This window comes from Parambassis ranga, chromosome 17, assembly GCF_900634625.1.
Source record: "Parambassis ranga chromosome 17, fParRan2.1, whole genome shotgun sequence".
Taxonomy (NCBI): domain Eukaryota; kingdom Metazoa; phylum Chordata; class Actinopteri; family Ambassidae; genus Parambassis; species Parambassis ranga.
The window spans coordinates 20,703,993-20,730,681 of NC_041037.1; the positions used below are offsets into that span (position 1 = coordinate 20,703,993).

Sequence of the window (26,689 nt, forward strand, 5' to 3'; positions counted from 1 at the left end):
GGCAAAGAGGTGGAGCCTTTTGCTTCAGAAAGGATGTACTGAGTGTCTGCATATTTCTCTGGCTGTATCTCTATGCGTTTATGGGGCAGGAATCGTCGCCATGGTAGCCAAAAATGGCGCCAAAAGGAGGAAACTAATATTCTTAAAAAAATGTGTTAAATGCTATGAATTTATGTGCTTTAAGACAGGCCATGGTCTACCATGTTTTTAAATACCTAACAGTAAAACAAAACAGCTGGCGGTGTCAGGAGGACCTGAACCCCAGACTCCTGCACCCCCACCGTTCCCAGCCTGTCAGACCTTTGTGGCCTTTGTGGCCCCATGATCAGATGATGTTCGGGAATATGATGCAGATGCTCTGCAGAGCTCAGGGGAACAACTGTTAATTAAAATATATCAGCTTTGTGTTTTTGTAGTCCATCAAAGGGAGCCACAGAGAATATCTGATTTTCATTCACATCACAATCCAGGCAGACGTGCTGCTGACGTCTGAGCCTGATTCATTAAACCCGGCTGCCAGAGCCATGAGTAACTCAACAAAACAACATCCATGTTTTCCAGAGCATCTGGTCCCGCCCACGCTCAGAACAGATCAGCATGGCAGCCATGGTACAAATGAAAGAAAAATCTGGAGGCCAGCTACAACCACAGCAACTTTCAGACACACCTCCTTCAACAACCTGCATGGAGTACAGGCTGCTCCGGTCTGTGTTTCTGTGATGTTACATCAGCCACAGACAGCCGCCTTTTGTCTGAAGAGGAAAGTGTCCAATTAAATTTAACTGGAACAGGTGCTTCAGCTGATTTTAACATTTACAGAAGAGCTTCTGTTCTCCCATAACAATATAATAACTGCAGAGGGATTCATGTCAGTGGATGATTCCAGCCTGTTAAAGTCAAGTTATTCCAACCCTTTGGTTTAAAGTGTTGCCATCAGCCATGAAGTCAACCTAAAATAAAATGCTTCCTTTGCATGTGCATAGAAGTGGGAGAACTTTTTGGGCAGACAAGGAGGTGTGCTCTTTCCACATGAAAGGTCCCCCTCCTTTTTGTTTTCCATTTATTCACATAGAAGAGTGACTTCCTGCCTTAGGCTTTCCATACATATACATACATACATACATGTCAATGGACAGAAGGTGTGCTCTCCTCGCCTTGGACTTTCCTTGTATGCACTTGGATGAGGTCTGCTCTTTCTGCCTTAGGCTTTTTGTGTATGCACATAGAAGGGCAGAAAAAAGTGTATGTGCTTTCCCTGCCTTAGGCTTTCCATATGGATATACATATGGAAAGCGGTGTGCCCTCCTTGCCTTAAACCTTGCGCTTTGGAAATTTCTGGTCTTTCTGCCTTAGGCTGTCTGTGTATGCACATAGAAGGGCAGAAAAAAGTGTATGTGCTTTCCCTGCCTTAGGCTTTCCATATGGACATACATATGGAAAGCGGTGTGCCCTCCTTGCCTTAAACCTTGTGCTTTGGAAATTTCTGGTCTTTCTGCCTTAGGCTGTCTGTGTATGCCTATGGAAGCATGTGTGCTCTGGAAACAGTGATGAGCTAATGTGTTTAACAAAAGAGTTTATTTTACAGATGACACTGCAAACGAGAAAAACAACAGCAGAGAAATGGAAAGTTTGTGCCCGTAGAGCGTCTTTGTTGATGGTGTGATTTGTTTACAGAGCTTACGGAGGAACTCTGGGCTCGTCTGTAACGTTTTGATGTATAGAAATGTGTCTCTCTGAGGGGTTATCTGCAGTGCAGCGCGGTGAGGGTTGAGTTTAAGGACAGTGGGAGAGCTCAGTATCTGAATTCTGTCTGTTCCTCCGCGGGCGGAGGACAACTCGACAGGAAGAAACAAAACACGTTCGTCTTTGTTGGCCAACATCAAAGAGAAGACATGACAGGAATGAGAGATAAAGGATAGATGGAGACAAGGCCGAGATTTAGATTCAGCACTGCACACACACACACACACACACACTGGCTGAAGACATTTCACAGTCTGGTGAGCGCCCATATCGCCTCATCATCAACAGCAGGCTCACACACACACACACACACACAAGCACATGCACACACACACACACGCCTATTTGAAGGCAGTTGATGCTCCTGTGACAAAGTTTCTGCTTCTTTATGTTAATCCTCTGAGTTGATGTGTGTGTGTTTGTGTGTGGTGTGAGCGCACACATAAATCTTTTTATTTTTGTGTTTTATTTTTATTTTCTTTAAAAACATTTTATTTTGTTTAAAAACATCTCAAAACTCTGAGTGCCTGACATGACGAATATCAAATCTTCGCCCTGCAGGAGTCTATGAGCCACAAGCCTGCTGTCGTTTGTTATGATCTTTGTTTACGTTTCTGCCTCTTTCTTCCTACTCCTTCCCCTTTCAATACAGCTTTACATCCTTGCAGTTTGTTTCTACCGTCCATTGTTTTCTCCCTTTTTAGTGATTCTACACCAGGAATATCAAATGAATCTATCAATCATCAAGCTAGGGTCTTTTATTATGCTGGTTCCCTTTTATGTTGAATAAAGCCTGCATTTTGTTGGTTTTTTGTTAGATTATTTTCATTGTTAATAGGCACAGGTGGCTCTTGATAAATCTCTTCTTTACCATTAATACTTTTAAACTCATATCAGACCTGAGTCTGAACATCTAAAGTCCTCTCAGCCCGCTGCTCTAAATTCATGAGAGGAGCAGCTCCATTCACAGCAGCAGAGTGTCTTTACACCCTGTGGACCAGAAGTGGTTTCTCTGCTGCTGCTTTGGGAGGTGAATAACTCGACCGACTTCAATCGCAGAACAGAGGAACTTGTTTTAGTTTGTGTTGAGACTAAAGCTGCGGCACTGAGGTGGGGACGTGCTGTGATTCAGCAGCAGCTGCACCATGACTGGATCAGTTTGTCCTTCAGTCTCAGTCACGGCCAATATTGCAAAACAAAATATCAAAAAACTGAAATAAACATGGAAGTAAGCAGTGAAAACTTTAATTTTTTATCATGACTTGCAGAAACTGGAAGTCGGTTATAAATAAATAACCTAAAAAAAACTCTTCCCCTGCAGGAGAACTTGGTTCTTTCTTTTTTAAAGCGTCTCTTTCACACGTTGCTAATGTGCTTAGCGCTCTGTCTGGCTACCATTAGGGGAATTATGCTCACGCAGCGGGTGTTAAACATTGTTTGGTGCTTGAGTTAATCAGCTTGGGGAAAGCCACCATATGTGCTGAAAAACAGGAAGCAATGCAGAGAAAACACTGATTTATTCATACGATATGAAGGAGTCTGTGAACGTGCCACAGCAGTGTGTGCAGCGCTCAGAAGTTATTGGGGAAATTTTAGCCACAAAACCATCCATCTGTATCAAACCTTTCACAATAACAGCCCACAGCTGCTGTGACGTACCGTAGGTGAGCACGTAGAGCGGCTTGCCGTTGGTGTCCATGGTGGTGAGGCAGGGCGCCTTTGGAGAGATGGTGCCCCACCTCTGCAGGGCCGCCTCCAGGGATGGAGGCCAGTTGGTCACCACGCCCAGCTGCTCGCCCCGCATGGCGGCCATCTGAGCCCCCTCGGCCTTGGGCTGGTTGGGGTCCGGCTGCTGGACTGCAGGTGAAGACAAAAGAAGCATTTGCTAAATGATTTAATTCAGTAACAGCATCACAGAGACGCCTCTGATTGATCCGGCTACAAATAAAAGACATTATGGAACGATAACTCCTGCAGCAGCTGCTCAGACAGAGAGGAGCTCCTCCCAGCCTGCTGATAGCTCATCACTTACAACCTGCCAGGATGGGTTCTTGGTAAAGTAATATGTTTTTGAAGTCTCATAAAAGCCGGACTCTGTGTTCTCTGCTGTCTGAAATATTTAGAACAACAAACGTGTATCCACCGCTGAAAACTGTCCCAGACAAACGTACCCCTCCTCCTAAAACCTGCAGTGACTCACTGCTTTAGATATTAGGCACATTTTTAAAACATGACGTGTGTGAATTTTTTACAGTTTAACATCACGATAAAATCTCTCAGATTGTGTGTCTTAATATTGAAAAAAAATGTGTTTGATTGTCATTTAAGAAAGCAACGTTTAGCCCGTTTTATCACAGACTGTTGACAACAAAGAGCTTTTCATCAGGCTAAATCCCGCGGTGATGAGTTTTAATGACACAACAGAGTCTTTCCAACATTTGTTATTCATGCTTGAATTATGGATTAACTTCTGGCTCTGCAGCGTTTGATACTGAAAACAGAAGGAAATATTCATCAGTGAGACTCCACTTTGTCCCAGCACACTTTGGGGAGAGAAGCTTGACGACAGCAGCGATGATTTACTGAACGATCCTCGACTGCCGCAAAACACACAACGCCTGACACAAGCCAAATAACCCACAGCTCAAAGAACAGCAACTATCCAGCAGGGGGCGATGGAGGTAAGTATTTCACCTCGCATTCACGACATGGACAGAAAGCAGTTTCTCAGGCTGGTTCCAAAAGCGAGTTTACAGCTCTTTACAGCCGGAGCAAACAAAAAAGACCTTTTTGGTGACTTTGCAGGGATATTTATGTTAACTCATTCAAATTTTATTTATATTTATGCAGGCAGGTGTATGTAAACAGTACAAGTAAATGGACACGTGCAGTCTGTTCATAGTTGTATAGGTGTAAATCTTAATGTCTCCAGACTAACATTCCAAACTTCTACTCACTGATCGTTGTTGCAGCTTTAGAGCAGATCATGAGGATTTAGATCACTTTGTGTGTTTGTTGGCACAGAAAAAGCTCAAAGAAATGATCTTCACAGTCTGACGTGGACGAACAGATCCAAAGGCCAGCTGACCCCTGACCTCATCACCCTTTATCATTATTTAACGGGCTGAACAGGAACCAGAAACATGAAGGCTGGCTACCCAGCTTCAGCTCCACTGACGCTCCTTCTCATTGCCTGTATACGGATTAACCAGGCCTTTAGGCAGATTCAAAACCACTTTTCAGAAACCTTATTACAGCTTTCAGCATCTTTTGTATAAAGTCTGGACTTTCATCCAGAGCCATGTTTTTATTCACTATTTCACTTTATCCTTCTGTTTCCCCTTCATTTAGTTTGATTTAAGAGTAAAACGAATAGCAAGAACAAACACTGTTACCATAGCAACATCAGGCCCTTCTACATCGATGTGATTTTTACTGAAGTCTATCAGACTGTCACTCTCGATTTAACAAACAGCACTAAAACTTACTGAACAGAGATAAAAGTGAAGTTCTTACCCTCCAGAAGCTCCTCAAAGTCGTCCACAAAGAACTCTCTGAGCGGCGGCCGTTTGGGTCTCTTCAGCGTGTTGACGAGTTGCTGTATTTTGGCTGAAACTCTGCTGCTGACTGGAACACCTGCGGAGCACAAACACACTCACACACTTCAATCCCGGGAACTTCTTAGATTCCACCGAATGCCTCTGTGATGCTCAAAAACATTCCAACCGTTCGAAATCGAAATGCCCGCAATCCAGAGAAGTGAAAGCGAGACGAGGCGTAAGGCTCACGCTCCTCTTTCATGGCGGCTGATTTTTAAAGAAGGGGCAGAGCTGTACGACAGGGAGGAATAAAGGGTCTGGCATTTGCATGTAAAAAGAGTTTTTAGTCGCTTATGTTTGGGATTCAGTGTGACTGCTGGCAAAATAAATACCTGCAGTGTATGCGTGTGCTAATCAGTTTGTCTGTTTTATCTCTCTCTGAATTGGCACCAGGTCTAAATATTTTACATTTACAGGAACATTTCACAGGAAGATGAGGTTTCTTCTTCTTTTTTGACATTTCGGTCTGAACCCATAAAGCAGGTAAGATGAAGCAGAACATAGATCACTGAATGATCCTGAAACTCGTCCAGACTCACCGTCTCCCGTCTCCATCAGCTCAGCGTTGCCGTATTTGGGCGTCTGCCTCTGGGGTGCGGTGCCGGCGCCTGGAGCTCTCTCTACCTGGATGCCATCAGTGGTGGTGGTGTTGGCGGTGTTGTTGGTGTAGCCGGTGACGTCTGGAGGGGCGGAGTGGTTTTCTAGATTGCAAGAAAATGAGGAGGGGAGAGAAAAGGCCCGATAAGTGATGATGATGATGATGATGGTGGCTCCATGGTGAAGACCCCTACCATGGTGCTGTTGTTAAGGATTTGTGTGAGAGGTGCAGTTGCACCTGTTCTCCCTGTCAGTATTAATGATCAGGCTGGTCAGGTGGTGCAGCAGTGTCAGTGCACTGCCCAGAGGATGCAGATTATGAGCATGGAAATGTTTTAACCTTCTCTCTTATCTGCTGGTTTGCTTCAGTTCTGTACTGTGGCTGGTTGATCCTACAGCTTCATGTTGCAACAAAGCCAGAGCCGCGAAGAGAAGCCAGGCTTCTTCTTCTCTTCTCACCTCCTGCATGGCCAATATAAGACACTGTCTGATGCCAAAGTGCAGGACAATCCAAAGTAAGAGCTCCCTTGTCTCTAGCACACACAGTGTGTGACTGTGGCCCTGGCTGCGATGTCAGCTGACTGTGAATGTTAGAAGCAGTGAAGGTGGCAGCTTTAGAACTGCAGTTACTATAATAAATGAATTCTAACTTGACAGGATGTCTGTGAAGTTAGAATTCACAGACTTCCTGTGAGAAATGTTTGGCTGTTGAAGATCTGACAGTAAAAATCCACCTCAACTCCCTCCGGGATCCTGCAGCCCTTCCTTACTGATGGCTGTGCCTCCACAAACCTCCACCTCCACCACCCTCATTCTGCCATTCTCTGAAGATTCCCTCTACGCCTTAACGTTCATTCCTGGGCTGTCTGCTACATTTAGATCCTGTTTAAACCCACCTGTTGCTCAAAGCTTCCTCAAATTCTCCACATTTACCTCTTTCAGGAGGTTCGGCTGCAGTCCAACAACATCAAACACTATTTGCGGTGCTGGGGGGTGGGGGGTGTGGGGGTGCTTCACTTTGAGTATTCACAGCATGAAATGGTGCAAAGAGAAGGACGTGTGATGAATCTAAACACCAGCCCGGTGTTTCTTTTACTGTCTCTTTGCATTCATTCATGTTACAGGGTTGGACCTTTCTGCTTGGTATACTGAGGTCAAAGGTCAGGCTCAAACTGTGTGATATATTATAATACTGTGTGCAAACATAGATATTTTGGCCTCAGTTTTGTGAGGGTGGAGGGGGAACTGTCTGCTTTCTGTGTGCCTAAATAATAAGCGATCACTGTCTAGCTATAAACACGTACCGAGGAGCAAGATCACGCCAGAGGAGACGTGACTTTGTTCCGAGGTAGTGCCTGAAGAAAAAGGTGTTTGGGATTGATTTCTACCGTATTACCTGGCGTTAGCTGCATCCAAATTGGGCTAAATGTTTCACACTTTCTGAGATGCTTCAGTAAAAGCTCACTTCAGATGAAGAAGTGCACACTGACAGAAAAACAAGACCAGAGAGAGGAGACATGGACAGACATGGACTGCATATCAACACTACAGCGTGCCGCACAGGCATGCTAATTACTGTAGCACGCTGTACAGTCGGCAAAATGTGGCCTGTCTGTCTACCACTACCTGTCTGGATCTGCACTGTGTGTGTGTGTGTGTGTGTCTGCAGTGAGGAGGTGAATATCAGCACCGGCTGAGGATGATGATGATGAACGTCCAGAACGTCTCCACTGCTGGAATATCAATCAGACAGCTAAGTCAGGGACAGGATGCCCCCGTATCCCTGCATGGGTTAAAGCTTGCATCCATGGTTAAACATCACATAGTCCAAATTTCCACACTTCTGACTTCCTTCATTTGTTCAGGGCTGCAGTTCCCCAAAAGGCCACTTGAGGGCCGTCTCCAAAAATTCTATCCTCATGTCAAAATGTCCGACTTTGCTTCCTTTTACCTATGGGGACCACTCATGGAGACAACCTCTGATGCAGGTCTGACCTGGACCTCCAACCTCCTGGCCTGGCCAGCCGTCCCCATTCACTGCATGCACAGTCTCTCTGTGAGACAGCTGCGAGCCTACGGTGCAACTTTATTATATACCTGAATCAGTGCCCCTTCTTATATGCCTGAATCATGAACAGCTCACTCCCATCAGCATCTGAATGCACCTGATGAATGACACCTGCTGCTCCCACATGTCTCTGCTGGTCCTCAGAGACACACAGCGACGTCCCAGCAGGCCTCGTCCACATGAAAGCTTTAATTACACCGAATGTGGGCGTTAATAAACGTTTCCTCTAGGTGAGAGCTCTGTGTTTTCAGAGGTGGAGGGAGCCACTTCAGTAACTGAGAGACATAAGGGCTGACTGACTCTTCAGGTTTTACTGTTTGACCCTTATGTATCTGCCTGTTAATGAGAACCCTTGGTAAAAACAGGGCTGAGGCTCTTTGATACAGTGGCAGATTTTAAGAGCTACAGACACACAGAACTGAAAGTTGGAAGCGGTCGGCGGGCTACATTCCTCCACCATCTGCTTTCTAGCCTGGATACAAAGCCGCTCTGAAAGCAGATTGCCTCTGGCTGAGCAAACAACTAAAAACATGCTGCATAATTAGCCAAATCAATAAACAACACCCAACAGAAGAACCTTGAAAAGAGGAGGGGGGGCTCATACGAGCTGCTGAGCAGCCTCTTTAAAAGCATTGTTGATTTTCCTCATCAACAATTTGCACACAGACACACTCTGCTCTCATGCATCTGCAACGACTCAATGCTACAGCCCAGCATTGAAAGTCTCGTCTGCACTTACAACACAAATTCAATCAGCAGGAAACAACCGACGAGGGGAAGAACGTTAACAGCAGGCGTACGGCGGAGGGGGGAGAGTCACTGAAAGGGAGGGGGGGGGATTCGACATCCCTGCTGGTGGTGAGGGATGGCAGGACCTGATTCTGGACTCTCCAGCAGCAGCCAGCAAACTTACCGGAGCGGCGTGTGTCAAAGTTTCCGTTCTCTACCAAACCAGCCGGCTGAGCCCGCCGCCTCCTCCTCCTCAAGGAGAGGTGGGCTAAAAGGCCTGCGAGTGAGGAACAGGTGCAGTTAAGTCATCTTACTGTTTAAGCCCTGGCTACAAACGCTGCAGCTTGTTTAGGCATCATTTCACATAATAACACCTGCACATTCTTCAGGTTTGTATCTCTCCACAAAACAAAGATCTCTTTCCATTGCTGTGTAGATGCTACGTTTGCTCTGGTGCTGCAAGTTAACTTCAGTGTCTGAGTTCCATCCAGAGAGCTCCACACGCCTCCGAGGAGTTTTCAATAATCGCACAGCAACAGCAGCAGCGTAAACAAGCATTTAGTGCTGTTATCTGAAAGAAAACAAAGATCCGATGACATGGACACACTCAACCTAAACTCAAAGTCGTGCACAACAACCTGATCGTCCACGGTGATTTTGTAAAATGGATCTGCAACCTGCAGGAAAATGTGGAGGGATGAAAGGAGCGGCGACAAACAGGCGAGATATGAGGGAACAAAAAGTTATCAGCACGGGCGAGCAGAGCCGCTCCGATAAGAGCTGAATGAAAAACCATGCTGGAATGAACGGAAAGTGATCTCCCCTAAGTAAGCACACACACACACACACAGACACACTCACTCAGTCCTGGGCTGCTCTGGCCTTGAGCTAGGAAATGAGAAACAGAGCTGTAACCCACACATGTGCACACCGCTGAGGATTTCCTCTGTGATAAATATGAACTCAGTTACACAAAAAACTCAATTACACTAAAAAAAGAAGACGACAATAATTACAATATGATGTGATGTCATGGAAACTGTAGACAGACAGGACTTAGCTATGAAACCAAGGAGTCAAACAAGGAGCCAGGACACACACAGACTCTCCAGCTGGGTCTGAAATCACCCTCTATCCACCACAGCGTGCTCTTCAGGTTGTCTGAATGTGTAGTGAGAATCATCACATAAAGTGCACTCAATGTATCCCACAATGCATCTTGAGAAGTAGTTAGGATTAATCGTGTACCGTCACACAGTGAGCGGGCAGCATGAGTGGCTGGTTCCACAGCCGATGACTCTGAGCCTCCTTCCTCCATCTTTCTGTTTTGAGCAGCAGACTCGGTGCGTTTCTGTCTCTACACCTCAGCAGCTGCTCCCTTGGAAGCATCTTTCTGACTCTCTGCTAATTTGTGACTGCAGGGAACAGCGACACAGGAAATCAGTGGAGACGAGCCCAAACAAACAATCAGCAGAGCCTGAGCTGTCCCATCTGAGCGCTGAAGGAGCTGCACGCTGGCGGGGGCTCTCTGCGTCTGTCCGTGCATTATCTTCAGAGCTGTGGATGCTGACAGTGCCAGCATGAAAACAAACCTGCCTCAGCCAGAGCGTTTAGTCATGTCTGTACCTCAGCGAGCAGCGGGGAGGAAGCCACAGACAGGGCTCTGTGCTTTCTGAATTTCAGACTCCAAACCTGCTGTGGTGCTGCTGCAATGTCCTGTCCTTTGGTTAGAGTCTGATATCTGAGTAAATAAAATATGATCATTTCAAATATTTAACATGCGAGCTGTCAAACTAGAACCATCAAATACAACTCATGCATCCCCACTTTAACCACCACAGGCTGGGCTTGGGCCATGGCTGCATTCTATCAAGTATATTTGTGTGCACACTATTTGAAGGACTGCTCTGCTTCTAAACGATCAGAAGGTCGAGACATATAAATAAATCACTGCTTTAGATGAGGCTTTCCGCTCCAATCAGACTGTGTCCACTAACACAGCATCGCATGTTTCTGACTGCATGAATAAGTGCAAAATCTGTCCTCTAAATGCCAGTTTAAGTATGAATCTTTAAGGAGGCATTAAAAAAATGGTCTCAAGCAGCTGCCATTAAACTTGTCAATGCCCAAACCGACTGTCACAGCTGTGCTGCATCTGGTCACACATCACTGCTGCATTTATAAAGTTATCAAAGGAGGGCACTTCAGTCTAAGGCTTAGACTGAAGTGCCCTCCTTTGGCTTAGACTCTAAGCCATGTTCCAGACATTTTAAGACCACTCAACATGTAGCCTGGGTGTCATAAATGTACCTGTGGACTCTAAAGAACTGGAAACTGAGTAAAGGTTCTGAAATGAGCTGAATGCTTCCTTAGCACCTCTCAGACATGAAGCCAGTGCAAAGGTGTTAAACCTGCAGTTCACACTGCAGCCTCTAGGGGCTCCAAAGTCAAAGCAAATCCCCATAGGCCATTTCAAACTTATGCAGGTGCTAGAGTCCAGCATGCGGTCAACCGCTGATGGCGGTAATGTGTCAATTTGTTGTTTGCTAACCAAAGAAGGAGAAGAAGAGGTAAACAAACACTGAACAGTCGGCTCGCTGCTGCTGTCTGTGCAGCTATCTGCTCAGAAAATAACAGAAACATTGGATCTTGTTGTGGAGGAGTCGATCACTCCGTCTCTCGTCCCACCCTCTCTTTCCATGGGCTGTCGTGTCATCAGTTGGGTCAGTGATCAGTTCAAACTACCTGACTGTGTCCAGACTTGGTCACATGTTTGAATGAGTGTGACTGAGGTCAGGTCTGTTCCCCTCACACACTAACAGATTTTTTATGCTGACTGTCCCCAACCAGTACAGACTGGTGCCGACTGTGCCCGACAGGGAATCGTGGGTAAAAACATGTAGCGTGTGAGATTTGTCCGCAGGAACTGACTAACAGTCGCCTCCTTCACTGTGGTTCGTCTCCCTTCCTCAGTGACACTGCTTACTCCTTACCTGTCTTGTGATGGTGGTGATGATGGTGGTGGTGGTGGTGGCGGAGGTGGTGCTGGGCAGAGATGTGGACGTGCTGAGCCAGGACGTCGGCCAGCCTGCCGCCAGCCGCTCCACTCCCGCCGCTGCGCGTGGAGGAAGACGAGGAGGAGGCCGTGGACGAGGTGGTGGTGGTGGTGGAGGAGGTGCCGTGGATGGCCCGGCTGATCCAGTGCTCCATGCTGATGCTCCCCTCCCGGCTAGACGAGGTTCCTCCGCCACCTCCTCCGTCCTCTTCTTCACCGTCCCCTCCTTCGTCTTCATCGCCGTCTCCCTGACCCTCGCCCTCCGAGCCTGAGGAGGTGTCTGAGGGAGGACGAAAAAGGTAACAGGATGGTGAAGGTGGTGATTTGCGGTGCAGTGTAGCATAACTACAGACACACACACAGACACACACACAGACAGTCTGTTTGAAGTCGCTGCAGGGGAGGAGCCAGTTTGCTTTGTTCCTCGGAGCTGTGTGTGTTTCTGTGCACATGTTTTGCATGTGATCCATTCAGCCTGCAGCATTATGATACTGATAGTGGTGACATGGATAACAACAGAAGCTGACCCAGTTCTCACACACACACAGACACACACACACACACAGTGGGGTGCATACTGAGAGCATAAACTTTTGTCGCTTTTGGCTTCAAGAAACAAGGTGAACTTATTTTTACTTATTTTTACATTGTTCAGAGTCAGCCTGTCCATCCATCCTTTTTGGTCTCTGTGGGTTTTAGTACAGTACAGGAAACACAACAATCCACTGAGGATCCCTGAAAGCTAGAAGAAGCACTGTCAACAACATTATGCTGGAGGTGATCACGGCTGCACCAGGTAAAGCTGCTCTGTGCTAACCTAAACTCACCCAGCTCGGAGAGAGGCTGCACAAACAGGGTCAAATGGACCGAGCATCAGAGGACCAGGATCTTCACAATCATATATCAGCGATCAGCCCTGCTATGTGTCTAAATATCTAAATGTTTAGTCTCCTTTTTGCTCTGGTTAGGCCACAAATAAAAGTATGGTGGCTTCATTTGAGCTTGTCTGGCTGAAAACAGCTGCCTGCTGGAGAGGTAAGAACCAAAACAAGCTGAAAGCTGCTAAATCGACCCAAAGGGCCGAAGACGTCTACCTTTGGAAATTTTCTGTGAATTAATTTGATCAAAGTTTGATGAATATTACTGTTGAAATTATTTTTTTTTATATCAAAGGCTGTTTCCTTGTTAACTTTAAACGGTGACCTTCTTCTTTGTCATGGATTACAGCTGACATTTCAGCTTTAAAATGTCACCGAACAGGACACGCTCTCTACATGTAAACTCCCACAGTGCTTTGCTGGCATGCGTGATTGGCAGATCTGTGTCTGGTTATCAGCGGGAGGCTTCCACTGACAGATATTATATTGAACAAAATAAGATGCTGCCGGGGGGCCTGGGAACCTCACCATAAAACCACAGAACACAGATGAGAGCGAAGCTTCCTGAACTTACTTCATCATGTGTTTAGAAACAGAGAAAATGCAGCAGAAAAACCTCAATAAGTGGCTCGTCATCTCTGCCGCACACCGCTCAGCATCACGCAACTCTGCTGTCCTCAAATGAACCCCACTGGCAGACAGGCAGACTCGTGTGTGTGTGTGTGTGTGTGTGTGACGCGACTTTTACCGCTCCCTGAGGAGGTGTGTTTTCTACATCTGCAAGATGGATTGTGTGTATTTCTGTGTGTAAGTGTGTGACTCCTCGCAGCTTGTTTACCTTCCTTTTTGGAAACATACTTAGAAATCATGCAAAACACATGAAGACAAGACCTGTGTGTGTGTGTGTGTGTAATATATTTATGAAATACACATAAAGCTTGCAGGGGTAAACACAAATATAAACAAAACAAAATAACACAGACAGTCTGCCACACAAAGGTTTAGCTGCCATCTTGGATTTGGCACTAAATAAGAGAAACAAACACAGGGGTCCATTTGCTAATGAGTGACATGTTTCTTCATTTCTGTGCAGTGTGTTATGTTCTTATTATGTGTATCATCAGCTCACGACACTAAAAACTGTCCCCCTAAGGAGCACTATTTAGAGTGCAGCCTGTGGTGTGACTAGGCCCAAACAAAGTGGGGAAATTATATTTATTTATATATCACAATAACAACCGAATCAATCTTCATCTGGTGCAGACAGCGTTTTTGACGACTCATGACGACTGTATGAAAGCAGAAGGTTTAAATAACGCTCTGTATTTACAGCCTAAATCGTGCCTCGCTGCATGAAGCTGTGTGACGCCGGATCCTGCAGCCACAGAGATAATAGCCTCATTAACACCCTCATTAAACAACAGCAGCAGCATCAGGGCATGGTCGACTGCCAGCGGACGCATCCGGCCTCTCACGCTACGGGGATGGAAGGCCGTGGAGCAGGTGTTGTTATGTTTATATATGTGATGATGAGTGTCAGCTCTTCCTTCCTTACCTGGTGGCGTGTAGGCGTCCATGGAGGTCTGGACCACCAGCGACCGCCGCTTCGAAGGCATCGGCACTGCCATCTTTCTTTCTTTATGCTTTGCCAGGGCCGCCTGCACGGCCTCTGTGTGCACATCTGGAGACACACAACAGGAGGGTATCAATGAATAATCGCACAAATGGACACTTCACTATATTCCTTTATTACCTAGTGGAAAAGTCGTAAAAACTGCAGTTCACCCTGCTGCCTTCAGGGGCTAGCTCCAGAAGTGAGTCAATCCTCACAAACCTCCATGTTAAAATGTAACATAAACATGTTTACGGCCTGTAAAAACTTAAGAGTTTGATTTAATGAACTTGTTTGAATTGTATTAAGACGTCATTTTTACCCCGTTCACACTGGGAAAAAAAATCTGGCTAAAGTGGGATTCAGGCCTATCCAGATGTGTTTTTTCTGAGTGTGAACACCTCGAATCTGGCAGTATCCAGTTTGATTAGATCCACCCACGAGAGGTGGATCTAGCCGGATTGGCTCAAATGTGGCTCAGGTGTGAACGCAAATGTGGCTAGCGAATCCGGCTAGCGACATGCTACTTCCGGTTAGCGACATGCTACTTCCGGTTAGCGATGTGCTACTTCCGGTTCACGGGGCGCGACACAAGACAAAAAAACGCACGATGCATGCGCACACGCGGTCCTACCGCGGCCTGAACGGACTCTACAAGGCGCCACCTAGTGGTTTGGAGGACAGCAAACACGCTGGATGAAGCCGGATTGAGCGCGGACACAAATGTGTGCTAGCCAGATTTGAAAATAGGTCTGAACGCTGTCTGGGCTCAATCCTACTCTAGCTGGAATGACTTTCTCCAGTGTGAACGGGGCCTTAGTCACTCCTAGGTGTGACCAGTTTGAGCTTCCTGCTGCCACCTCAGCTCCACTCACACTCCACCTCGCTGCCTCTAAGACACCATGGACACTTCATCCATAGCTATATACAGTCTATGTTCCTCACAATGCTGATGAAGCCTCTCATCAGTGGTGACCAAAAGCAAAAGCATGTTTAAAACATAAATACAGAGAGAATCCTCCACTGGTGTCAACAGTGTTTGTGTAATGACTCTCACTGCCAGCAGGGGGAGTAACCAGTTCCACACAGCAGCTTTAAGTGGATCATTTGTAAGTTTCTGTTGATGAAAAGGACCTGAGTGATTTCTAAACATGTCAGATCTGGACGAGCGATGTCACCGAGCAGCAGGACCCTCCGCCGGTCTGTGTGTTCCTCGAGCACCACCTTCCCATTGACTCACATTCACTCTACGTACACAGACATTCCCGGGCCTGACAGCGGCTCCCGTGGGGCCCTGCGGTTTCCAACTGGATTGAGTTCAGGGAGTGTCGGCGATGGTGTTGTGTGAATGAGTGTTTCTAGGACTACAGATAAAGCGCTGCGACACAGCTGGGTTTGTTTGAACGGTGTGCGCTGCCGGCAGAAGACAAACACACTGCCTGTGGATGGAGAATCAGCAGGCTACGGCCCGATAATGACACAAGTAAGACATTAGCCAGAATGAATGGGGCTCTCAGACGCACGTTTGTTTGGCTTGTGTGTGCGCTTAAGTAGGGGAACGGAGGTAATTTAAATCTCAAGTGCACGTTTATTGTCGCACGGTTGACTGAGCCGTGTGTGAAAGTGGACCTTTAAGGTGTTCACACAGCTTTTCTTCTTCAGTTTAATGGGTTAAAAGGTTTTTGTGGGATTTATTTTCTGTCAGATCAAACTCAAACAAACTGTGCAGCAGCCTGTGGGAGCCAAGAAGTAACAGACGCAGCGTTTTACATCTTTATCACCGACAGCTGCACAAATTCCTGCAGATTATTTTTGAACAAGAAAGATAAAAACTCTTTGTTAATCCAGCATTAATCTTTACTCAATACCAGATGGAGCAAAACTATGTCTGAGTGGAAGTTACTCTCCCACTGGATCTGATCGTGCGACAGCGTCACAGTCACCATGCATATTATAATGTGTTTGTTTCAGGAAAAAAGAGGCGGCCATGTTGGTTGTTTGGACGCTCAGTGTGGGAGTGTTCTGTGCATACTCTCTGCATGTATCCATACAATAGGTTACATTTAGCATAAAGACTAGTTGATGATGAGAGCCATCTGCTGTCACTGACCCCACTGTAGGTTTAGAGCTGACAGTCAGTCTGTGTGGGTTAGAGGAAAGGAGGATGAAGCTGCCTCTTACCTGATCGGTAACGTTCGTCTCTGGAGCCAGAAGACCGCCGGCGGTTGTAGCGCGAGGACGAGGATGGGGTGACCGGAGTTCTTCTCTCCTGGCCCATGGACGGATCCATTCCTGGTAGAGGGTCACATTATATGTTATGTGTCCACATATACTCAGTGACTTATGTTTAATGTTCTGAGTCCTGGCTCCGCCCTGGTGCCTCCATCTAGGTGGTCACGCCTGGTAAATCCCTAAGGAGAGGCATCCTAGTGTCTCATGCTGCTGTGATAACATGGACACAGAGAGACGCAGACTGTCAGTATAAAAGAAACTTCCTATATCTGGAGCTGCTTTCACCCTGTCATGGTGCTACAGACCTCTACAGGTCCTGTCAGGTAGGAGAAACAATCCATACATCTGTGGTGATACTGCAAACCGACAGAGGAATTAGCCTAAAATTAAATAAATAGGCTGCTGATGTATATTTTAATATTTTCCTTTGAATCAAACCTGTCATGAGACATAAAACAGACACACTCACTCAGCCCTCCCACACTCTAATCAATAAGTCTGATGATACCTGCCCAGTTACTGATGGCTCAGGCTGCTGATCTATGACCATCCACAGCTGCCTCACACTTCCACCCCCGTCTGTCTTCATTAGAGCTCTCAGCATGGATCAGAGTGCTGCTGCTGCACAGGAGGAAGGCTAAAAGTGGATTATCCAACCATTTAAGGACTGGCAGGCAGATGACAGGTCTGGGAAATACCTCGCCGTCTCGCTTCCTTATGGAGGAAGAGGAGGGGGGGGTCTGGATGGATGGATGGATTCTCCCTCATAACCCTCATCATCTCATCAAACACGAACCATCACACTAAACAGGCTCATATTCAGATTAAGAGGATCTGAACACATGGACCACCAACTGTTCAGCTTGGTGCATCATGGAAGGTCTGTGCAGTGCTCCCACATCAAAGAACCAAAGGAAAACAGAGGCCTGAATGAAGCATTAAACCGGTTCACACTGCTCAGCCTGCTGTCAGAGGGGGCTCAGAACACAGAGGCTCCCTTTACTCTTTAGTCCTGCCCAGCTCATCTGATGTGTAACAATGCAGATACAACAACAGAAAACCCAGACCTCCAAACAAGCAGGTCATGGAGCAGGAAGAAACCTGGAGCAGGGGCTCCGTCATTGGCTGCAGACAGGAGACATTTGAAGCAGCGGTGGAGAGGAGGACACTGAACAAACTGTTATGTAATTTTGTTTATACAGTGCTTTTCACAATCAGGACCGTCTCGAGGTGCTTTATAGAGACCCAGAGCCTGGACCCCCTTAAGTGGCAAGAAAAAAATCCCTTTAACAGGAAGAAACCTTGAAGAGGACCCGGCTCATACGGCAAACCTTCCTGCTGACAGTCGACCGGGTAACCTGATAACGACAGAGGAAATGCTGAACTGATTCCTAAATATAGTAAATGTTGAATAGTTATGCTACATGTTTTACGCTGATCTGTGGTATTTCCAGAGTGTTAAAAAAAGCAGAAAAAACATCAACAATGAAACCGAACTGAAAACTGTGACCTCAGAACCGTGATACAAACCGAACCGTGCCTCCTCTATTAGAAACACATGGAAAAACTTGTGAGGTTGAAAACAGAGAGAATCATCTAGATTTGAACTTCCTGAAGGTCCCTAAATGCATCGTGTCTGACAAAAATCTAAACTTAAAATCATCATTTCCTTCTACACACCCTCAACTTCATTTAAAAGATTTTTCAGACACATTTTTCTAAAAAATAAAGAATTCTGTATTTCCTAGAACAACCAGGAAGCCGTGTTTGACTCACACGTGACCAGCTGACCAGAAATCAGCAGGTGCTCAGAATGAACAGGTGGAGGAGGGCGGGGGTTACCTGGTGATTGAGGGAAGTAGGCTCCAATCAGCTTGGCTCGCTTCTTCTCATAGCCCTTCTGTGTGATGTCACCTGTCAGAGAGAGAGAGAGAGAGAGAGACATTAACCTTCCATATTCTTGTCTATATGAAATACATCCTTACAAACAGATCACGTCACCACCGCACTCCTGTCCAGTTTGCCACGTTCTGTCCACATGGTGAGTTCAGGAAATAACTTTTACATCTTAAAATACATGTGGTGGCTCAACGCCTGTGAAAGTTTCATTTTACTTTTATTAAAGGTTGGGTAGGAGATTTTACTCTGATGCACTTTTTGTTAAATTAGTGTAACTTCTCTTTACAATCCGATAGCAACCGATTAGTTCGGCAGTTTCACTTTAAAACGAAGAATATGAATCATCTGTGGAAGCTATAAAACATAAAAACATCAGCCAATCCTCCGGGTGGACCCTGTGCGGAGTATTGGCTGGTTGTCACGCACCAGAGAGGTACGTGCGCCATCATGCAAGTACCTCTCTGGTTGGGAGGCGTGACTTCAGGGTGAGCTCCGAGAGAACAGGGCGTGTGTTTACTTTCAAAATCTGGCTGACTCTCACTGAGTTTTCAAAATCTCCTATCCTACCTTTAAGCTGCTAGCTTAAATGCAACGGTAGCTGCTAATTTTGATTTTTGTTTTTTAGCGTGTGTTCGTCACTGAGCGTATCGCATTCCTGCGTTCCTGAAGCAGAAGTCGAGAGTACAGACCCGTTACAATGACGCTGTGGCCGCTACACATGTTATATTTGATTATTTGAAACTTAAAATGACAAACATTTCTCCAAACAAGCCGTCTTGGAGTTTGAATTTCGGTGACAGCTGTAAGTGTGGAGGATGACTCAGTAAAATAAATCTGTGTTCAGAGCTGGTCCTGACTCGGCACTGACGTTAAACCTGCTGCAGATTTGTCGAACACGGCGAAAGCTGTTCGCTCGGCTGACTTGACAAATCCTTCTTAAACACACAAACATGTGACTAACTGGCTCAAGAAACCGACTGTGGGCGTCATCTGTGACGGTGTCAGCAGTGTGTGTGTGTGTTACATGGTAGTGTGAAGGCGAGGCACATGGCAATAATTAGCATCTCTGGCAGGGGACCTGACTTCCCCACAGAGAGGTGGGAGAAACTGGCTTCAGTTTGAGAGGAGAAAAAGAGACAGTGACGGAGGATAAACAGAGGGAGGTCTGACCTTCTGTTTCAGACACTGACACACAGACACACAAACACACAGACACACAAACACACAGCTAACATGCTGCTGATTTAATGGAGGACTTATCAGGGAGGAGTGGAATGAACGTGTCAGTCAGAGAGACGGTTCTGCTAGACGCTGCAGCAGCTCTCTGTTAGCAATCTCCTTCCAATCAGACGACCAGACAGGCAGGCAGTCAGAGCATCACTCAAACAGTCACTCAGTGAGACAGTCAGTCAGTCAGGAGCAGTCAAGAGATGCAGACCAAATCAGGGTGTTCTACTAAAATCTGAATTTTTGGTGCCATCACCTCAGATGTCTCAAGAGATGCCTGCAGGCCCCCGATGGCAGCTGCATGAGCTGCAGATGAATTATTGACAATCAGACATATTCATGCTGCAGGCTGCACCCTCTGTGACTCCGTGCGTTGACGTCAGGCTCGTTTGCTCTCAACCTTGACCCTGAACCCAAGCACTGTGGGTGTAAATCCTCCACTACTCTGTGTGTGTTACCATAGCAACTGATGTGACCAACTTATGTAATAACTTAAACTGTACAGAGTAAGATGAGAAATGATTTAAATTCAATGCACTGTGTAAGCTAAAGTATGTGGACACCCAGACTATTCTGACTCTTCAGCTTCCAGTCACAATAATGTTCTTCCAACTTTGTGTTATCAGTTGTTTTGGGTCCTGCACACAAACAAACAACATGCTTCATGAAAAGGAAAGAGCTTCACTGGGCTGCCAGCCTCCAGGATGGACAGCTGCTGGAGGTGCAGAGTAATGTAACTGTCACTGCTCATGCAACATCCAGGTGTCTGAATACTTTTGATCATCCAACTCTGCGAACTGACTCCTATTCTCACGGGAATGTGCAGAAACAGCAGGCTGAGCCTCCATGACCATATACAGTATGAGAGAGGGAGAGCCAGGGGACGAGAGTGCAAGCAGCAAACAACCATGACAGAGAGAGAGAGAGAGAGAGAGAGAGAAGGGAGGACATAAAAGAAACATGAAGAGAAAAACACTAAGAGAGGAAGAGGAAAGAACAGGAAAGAAAGAGCGAGGGAAAGAACGACATGAACAGAGAAGTAACTGTAAGAGGGAGAGAGGGAGAGAGAGAGAGAGAGAGAGAGAGAGAGCTGCTGCATCTTTCCACCACCTAAAAAGGAAACAGAGCTGATTTTATTGTTTCCACGCTGTAGAGATAAAACCGAGGGGAGCTCCCTCTGCTACGAGCTCGAAGAGGCAGCGGCGGCAGAATGAATCGACTCAGGAGAGAACAGCCTGCCATCTTTAAACGGGACAAAGTCAGGATAACACCGCAGCCTCATGTGTGCAGGGCAGGAACAACACCCACAGGACCAGGAGTCCAAAGAAATGTTCAGTGACACCCGTGGGGTGGTTCATGTTTCCTGAGCACTCAGATATTTATTTAAAACCTTCTGCACATCAGCTGCAGATCAACCAAACACTCACTGGTTTTTTTGTCATGTGCAGAATGTTTGGTTTTTTAATTGTGTGACTACAAACGTTTAATTTATGGGATGTTTTTATAATTCACATATGCAGAATAAATGGTAAACATCATACAACTGAACCATATCTCGTGATGCGTTCAAAGACACACACAGTGCTTTGTGTCCACAAAGACACGTGCAAACTCATCAATGCACAGTTTAGCTGAAAGGAAACACCCGAGGACTCCCCCGGGCGCGCACACACACACACACTGATAACTCTGGAGCTGCAGTTGAAGCAGGTGTTTGCAGTAACAACACGCTGAGTCAGGACTGAAGCTTGCAGGTGGAAACACACAAACACACACACAGAGGACGGTGCTCCTACAGCAGCACATCCAGCCTGTTTGTCAGCACACACTGACACTGCGTTACGTGGTTTTGGATTTCAGTGTCCTCAGCTGGCTGAAACACGTCTCTGATGAGGAGGTCTGCTTTTCTTGCTCTCTGTCTGTAGCAGCGTTAGTTCCTCCTCTCCAAACAAGCAGTTCCAACTGTAGAAACCACAAACAAGGTGACGCCATGATGGACAGAGCGTGACTACAAAGGTGTTGGAATAACTCAGGGAGAGGAGCGAGAATTTTCCTCCGTTTAGGATGATTTATGGTCATCCTGTGCACCTCTGGAAAAAGTGAAAGAGAACTGTGCCTGGCTTCCAGCACGACCGTTACAAGCACAATAAGAAGGAAAGTTCCATCACAGCATGAACAGGAAAAGAATCTGTCTGCTTCATCACTGCAGCGAGGTCATCAAAGGGCAGGCGATTCTTTAGAATTAAAAAGTGGAGGTAAACAAATGAGCACGAAGCAACCCTCCACTGAGGCTACAGTTCTCACACGTTCTCCAGCATCGGACAATAGAAGACAAACAGAAGCATGATCTGGTCTGATGAGTCCCACGTTCAGATGGGCGGCTCAGGATTTAAACAACATGAAAGCTTGAATCCATCCTGAACTTCCTGTATCTGTGATTCAGGCTGCTGCTGCAGTGATGGGACAGGTTTCTTTGGGCCCCGCAGTACTAACTGAGCCTCATTTATAGTTGTTGTTGACCATTTATGAGCACATTGACAGATAACACCACGTCACAAAGCTCCGATTATCAATCCAATCAATCCATTTTGTAAACAAAAAGTGCTTTTCAGAAAGATCTTTTAAAAAACAGTGTGGGACCTAAAATCAAACCTTGGGGTACACCACCAGTCTCAGTCCACCAGAGGGGGAACCTTTGGGATGTGTGGATCAGGGACAGACCTGCAGCAGCTGTGTGGATCAGTGTGGAATCTCTAACAGAGAGGTTTCAGGAAGGTCTGAAGGCAAAAGGGTCCAAAAGAAGTGGAAGCAAACAATCCCTGTTTACATTCTATTCCTATGCCTCACTGTGAGGCAGCCGTGAAGCACAGCAGTCCCTGAAGCAGGCTCAGTGGTACAGCATGACACCATGATCATCATCATCATCACATACGCACACAATCAACAGGGGTCACATACACTAAGAAAACCTGCAAACATGGCAGAGGAGCTCTGAGTGTCCTCAGTACAGCAGCGAGCCAAAGTCCAGTTAAAGATTTTGTCATTTTCACATTTTAAAGGAGAAAAACAAAGCCAAAGAGCTCCGAGACATTTTTCCAATTAGGCTAATTAGATAAAGAAAATCTGCTCCTACACACACACACACGAAACGCAGCTCAGCGTCCGTCTACTTACCGAACATAACAGGCAGCCCGAGTAAAACACTGACACAGCAGCCAGACTCTGCTTCGTGCTCCTCTCAGATGAGCCAGCATCTGTGGAGCAGTGTGTAAAAACACTGGTTGCTTATCCCCCATTGGCAGTGCACACACACACACACACACTCACACACAGACTCACACACACACACTCAATTAACGCGCACACATAAAGACAAGCAGCTTATTAGTTTCAAAGCGGAGCAGGTCGATCCATCCACCACACACACAGGGCTGAAGGTGTCTGCTGACATTTAGCTACTGATGCTGTCCTTGTTGTTAACACAACCGCACACACACTGACACACACACGCACACACAGCAGCAGATTGGTTGACAATTACTTGACTGTTTACCCCTTTTAGTCCAGGAAACGAACCACATTCACCTGACTTTACTGTGTCTGTGTGTGTGTGTCTGTGTGTAACAGAGGGTGTGTGGATGTTTATATGAACACACACACACCCCCTCAGTTGGTACAGTCCAACCTGCCTGCCTAAACATGCTGCCCGGAGACATCAGCAAAACAAACAAATCGGTTCGTTTGCCGCCCGACTTCACAGTGAGGTGAGAGAGGACACACACACACACACACACACACACACTTCCCTCCAGGTTTGTCCACATCCCCAGCCTTTCACCCCTCGGGATATGCAGCTCCCCATCTCTAGTGGTTACTATGACGATAACTGCCAACAAAAAGGGGAGCAAATTATTCTGATTCAGGGTGTTTTATTCATTTAAGTTGGATTTATTCTGATTTAAACTGCATTCAGTTTAACCTTGACAAAGTCAACAGTCAACAACATGGTGCAGTTTGAATGACACAATACAAAGAAGAGACAGGACCAAAGTTACTGACCTCTCTGACCCCTCCCACCTCCTCCCGCAGACTTTTGCCCTTTTTCCAACACTCACTGTTGATCAGTTTTGGAGTTGTGGGCCAAACAGAAGGGGTTTGCTGGGTGAAGCAGCCCCCACCTTCAAAAGAAGACTCAGTACATCTGTCTGACAGCTGATCTCTGAAGCGCAGACACACAAAAATTCAACAGTTCTCAGTGTAAGTGGCCTTTAAACCAGCCAGCACCACCACAGCCTCTTCACATCAAAGTGAAAAGTGGTTTCTGCTCACAGGATCCCTGCTGTGCTGCTTGTTGTCATTTCCTGCAACATCCAACTAATCTGAGTATTCCCATGCTTCAAATAGAAACATGTCTAATTATCCAGGCATTAAAACACACACACACACACACACACACAGCTCCAAGAGCAATGTGAATCCAAACAGTCCCCAAAGTCAAAGTTCTGGATCGACCATAATGATGAAGTCAGGAAAAACAAATGATCTCACTTCCTGCAGCTGAAGCAGTCACACACGAGGCCGCGCTTCGATCCGCTTCTCACAGCACCGAGCTCCAACAAACTGACCCACACGACCCAGGAAAGTCCCCGGTCCACTTGGACGTCTTATGATGTCAGTCTAGGATTTGGGTCACAGGGTCACCGCCTCCCACCCCCTCCACAACGAGGCGGAGTGTCTCATGTCTGTTACAGTTTAGATGAAGAGCACATTTCTGCGGCACTTTGATGAGACGTTTAAGGTCCTCTCTACAAATCATGAGGATTTATGACGTTACAGTGACATGCTAGTCGTCAGGGGACGTTGCTGTGAGTCACAGGCAAAGAATTCTTATGCAACGCATAGATAACAAGTGACAGAAGTGACTGTTTAATAAAAAAAAAAAAAAAACAACCTCATGTTGCCTGAAAATGGACCCTGAACGTTAACAGTTAATATTAGGAATTAAAAATACTACTGATGAGGCAACAAGCCCGAAACCCACCAATAAACTGTAAATAAAGACAGATGAATCATGATGGCATCATTGTCTGGTTGTTGTAGCGCTTTGAGCACCTTTCATTACATCGGAGAGGAGGCAGAAATCTTCTGAACTGTCCCTTTAAGTCAAAACGGACGAAACACACACAGCGTTTAGGTTGAGTGTGTGTCAGCGACGCACCAGGATCCTGCAGCCAGCAGAAATTTGCCTACAAAAAGAGATTCCCAAAATAGAACAGGATAACCTTTGATACTCAATACCACCAACGTCCCAGCACACACACACACACACACACACAGGCTGCACCTGCACTGCGAGCGGAGCTGTCAGTCAGACCATATTTACCTTCAGGGCTGAGACGGTGACAGTTAAACTTCTGACAAACACATGAATTACATCAACAGTCACAACTGCACGTTCACCTGCACAGCAACACAAAGCAGCCGACCTTTGACCTGCATTTAAAAAAATGTGGGTCAAGTGAAAGCTATGAATTAAATGAATACAGGAGGAAACAGGTCAGGGTGCACGTTCTTCAGCCCATAGTCCTGACAAATAACCTCCAACCCATCATCACCCACGTCCGCCCTGCAGTCAGAGCCAGCCTGACGGTCTCTGGGTGAAAGAAGGATTAAAGACAGAACCTAATACGAGCTGGCGTGTGGAGAAGTATGCACCCATCACAGGAAAGATCGGATCACTTCAGTGCGGCGTCGATAACCTTCAAAGTGCTGCGTTATCAGGGGAGCCGGTGCATTTCACACGCCTTCAAACAAAAGCAGCTTTGGGCAAAATGAAAATGGGAGTTTAATGCCCTGTAAGACTATTGGGTTTAACAGAGTGTGTGTGTGTGTAGGTCTTATTAAACCCTGCTAAAAGCTACTTAGAGGGAACCCACAGGAGCGACCACACAGACTCAAAATAGACGCACATTTCCCAAATTGCACCGTGTGTGAATGGAGGCTCTCGCCTGGGTCATTTGGAGGAACACGATGCCGCCTCGGTCAGAGCAGCACGCTGCTGAAAAGCCAAGAAGCAGCCTTTAACATGCTTCATGAAGTCCACCCAGGAACTGGGACTGTTTTGGTGGTTTTTTGCTCCTCTAAGGTCCCGTCCCTGGAGCAGATCCTGTGAATCCTGGCACGACAGCAGGTCTGTAACGGATCAAATGTCAGACTTCTAATTCCCACTGTATCAGTTATTATCAGTGTGTGTGTTATTTTAAAGAAGCTCTACTCCCTCAATGGCAGTTAAATAGCTATTAAAGGTGAAATACAGGTTCATTTATGTGGGTTAAAAAGTGCTGGACACACTCTTTTGCTTTAGTGTCAGAAATAAAGAGACAGCAGTGTGTGTCTGAGTGTTGGCCGTGCCGTTCTTACTCCTTACAGTTTGGCTGTGATTTTAAAGACTTGGATGGAGTAAATGAAAACTGTCCGCAGCCTAAAACAAAATCTCAAATCCCCTCTGAGCAGAGACGCTGCATCGCTTTGGCTGACGTGTGAAGACGGCTGATGGATGCCTGCTCATAAAACACCAACAGAATAAAGCAGTTAAAACACCAATAACAAGCTGTTCCTGTGCACATCCCATCCATCCCAACCAAAAGAAAAGAAAAGGCTTCCTCTTTCATTCAATTACATCCTCCAGCTGCAATCAGGAGAAAAGGAGGAGGAGGAGGAGGAAGTGTTGACCCGGACTTTGGCTCTCGGTGTAGCTGACTGAGATCTCGGGGGGGAAACGGAGCGGCTGAGCAGCTGCGTTAGCCAGGAAATGTACAACACAGCACAGAGAGGTGCAGCACGGTAGACCGGTTCCCTGAGGGGGTCTGCAGCACAGCGCGCCGATCACACCGAGTCCACACAATTCAGAATGAACCTCCTGAAGCCTTGTCACAGACGCTACATGAACTACAGCAGCTCAACATTCATACACAAATTAAGATGTTTGGCCTCAGTGTTAACAAGTGAATCAAACCTTTTACTTGGAGCTAACAGGAGATTCACTTATCA

The 26,689-nt window shown here is 46.4% G+C and overlaps 1 protein-coding gene across 8 annotated transcripts in view; it reads right to left on the bottom strand.

Annotated features, from left to right (window-relative positions):
* Positions 1 to 26,689, bottom strand: part of LOC114450029 (disco-interacting protein 2 homolog C) — a 100,708-nt gene that overhangs the window by 21,572 nt on the left and 52,447 nt on the right. For 6 of the 8 annotated variants that reach the window (XM_028427925.1, XM_028427923.1, XM_028427924.1 and 3 more), the window contains exons 2-8: positions 18,356 to 18,427; positions 16,463 to 16,573; positions 14,225 to 14,350; positions 11,730 to 12,071; positions 5,882 to 6,043; positions 5,260 to 5,379; positions 3,403 to 3,600 (exon numbers count right to left, since the gene is read on the bottom strand). In XM_028427925.1, coding sequence (XP_028283726.1) covers positions 3,403 to 3,600; positions 5,260 to 5,379; positions 5,882 to 6,043; positions 11,730 to 12,071; positions 14,225 to 14,350; positions 16,463 to 16,573; positions 18,356 to 18,427 — 1,131 coding nt within the window. Of the gene's footprint in view, positions 1 to 3,402; positions 3,601 to 5,259; positions 5,380 to 5,881; positions 6,044 to 11,729; positions 12,072 to 14,224; positions 14,351 to 16,462; positions 16,574 to 18,355; positions 18,428 to 22,813; positions 22,883 to 24,187; positions 24,290 to 26,689 lie in introns of those variants that run through there. The other 2 variants (XM_028427929.1, XM_028427926.1) reach the window with 2 other exon arrangements.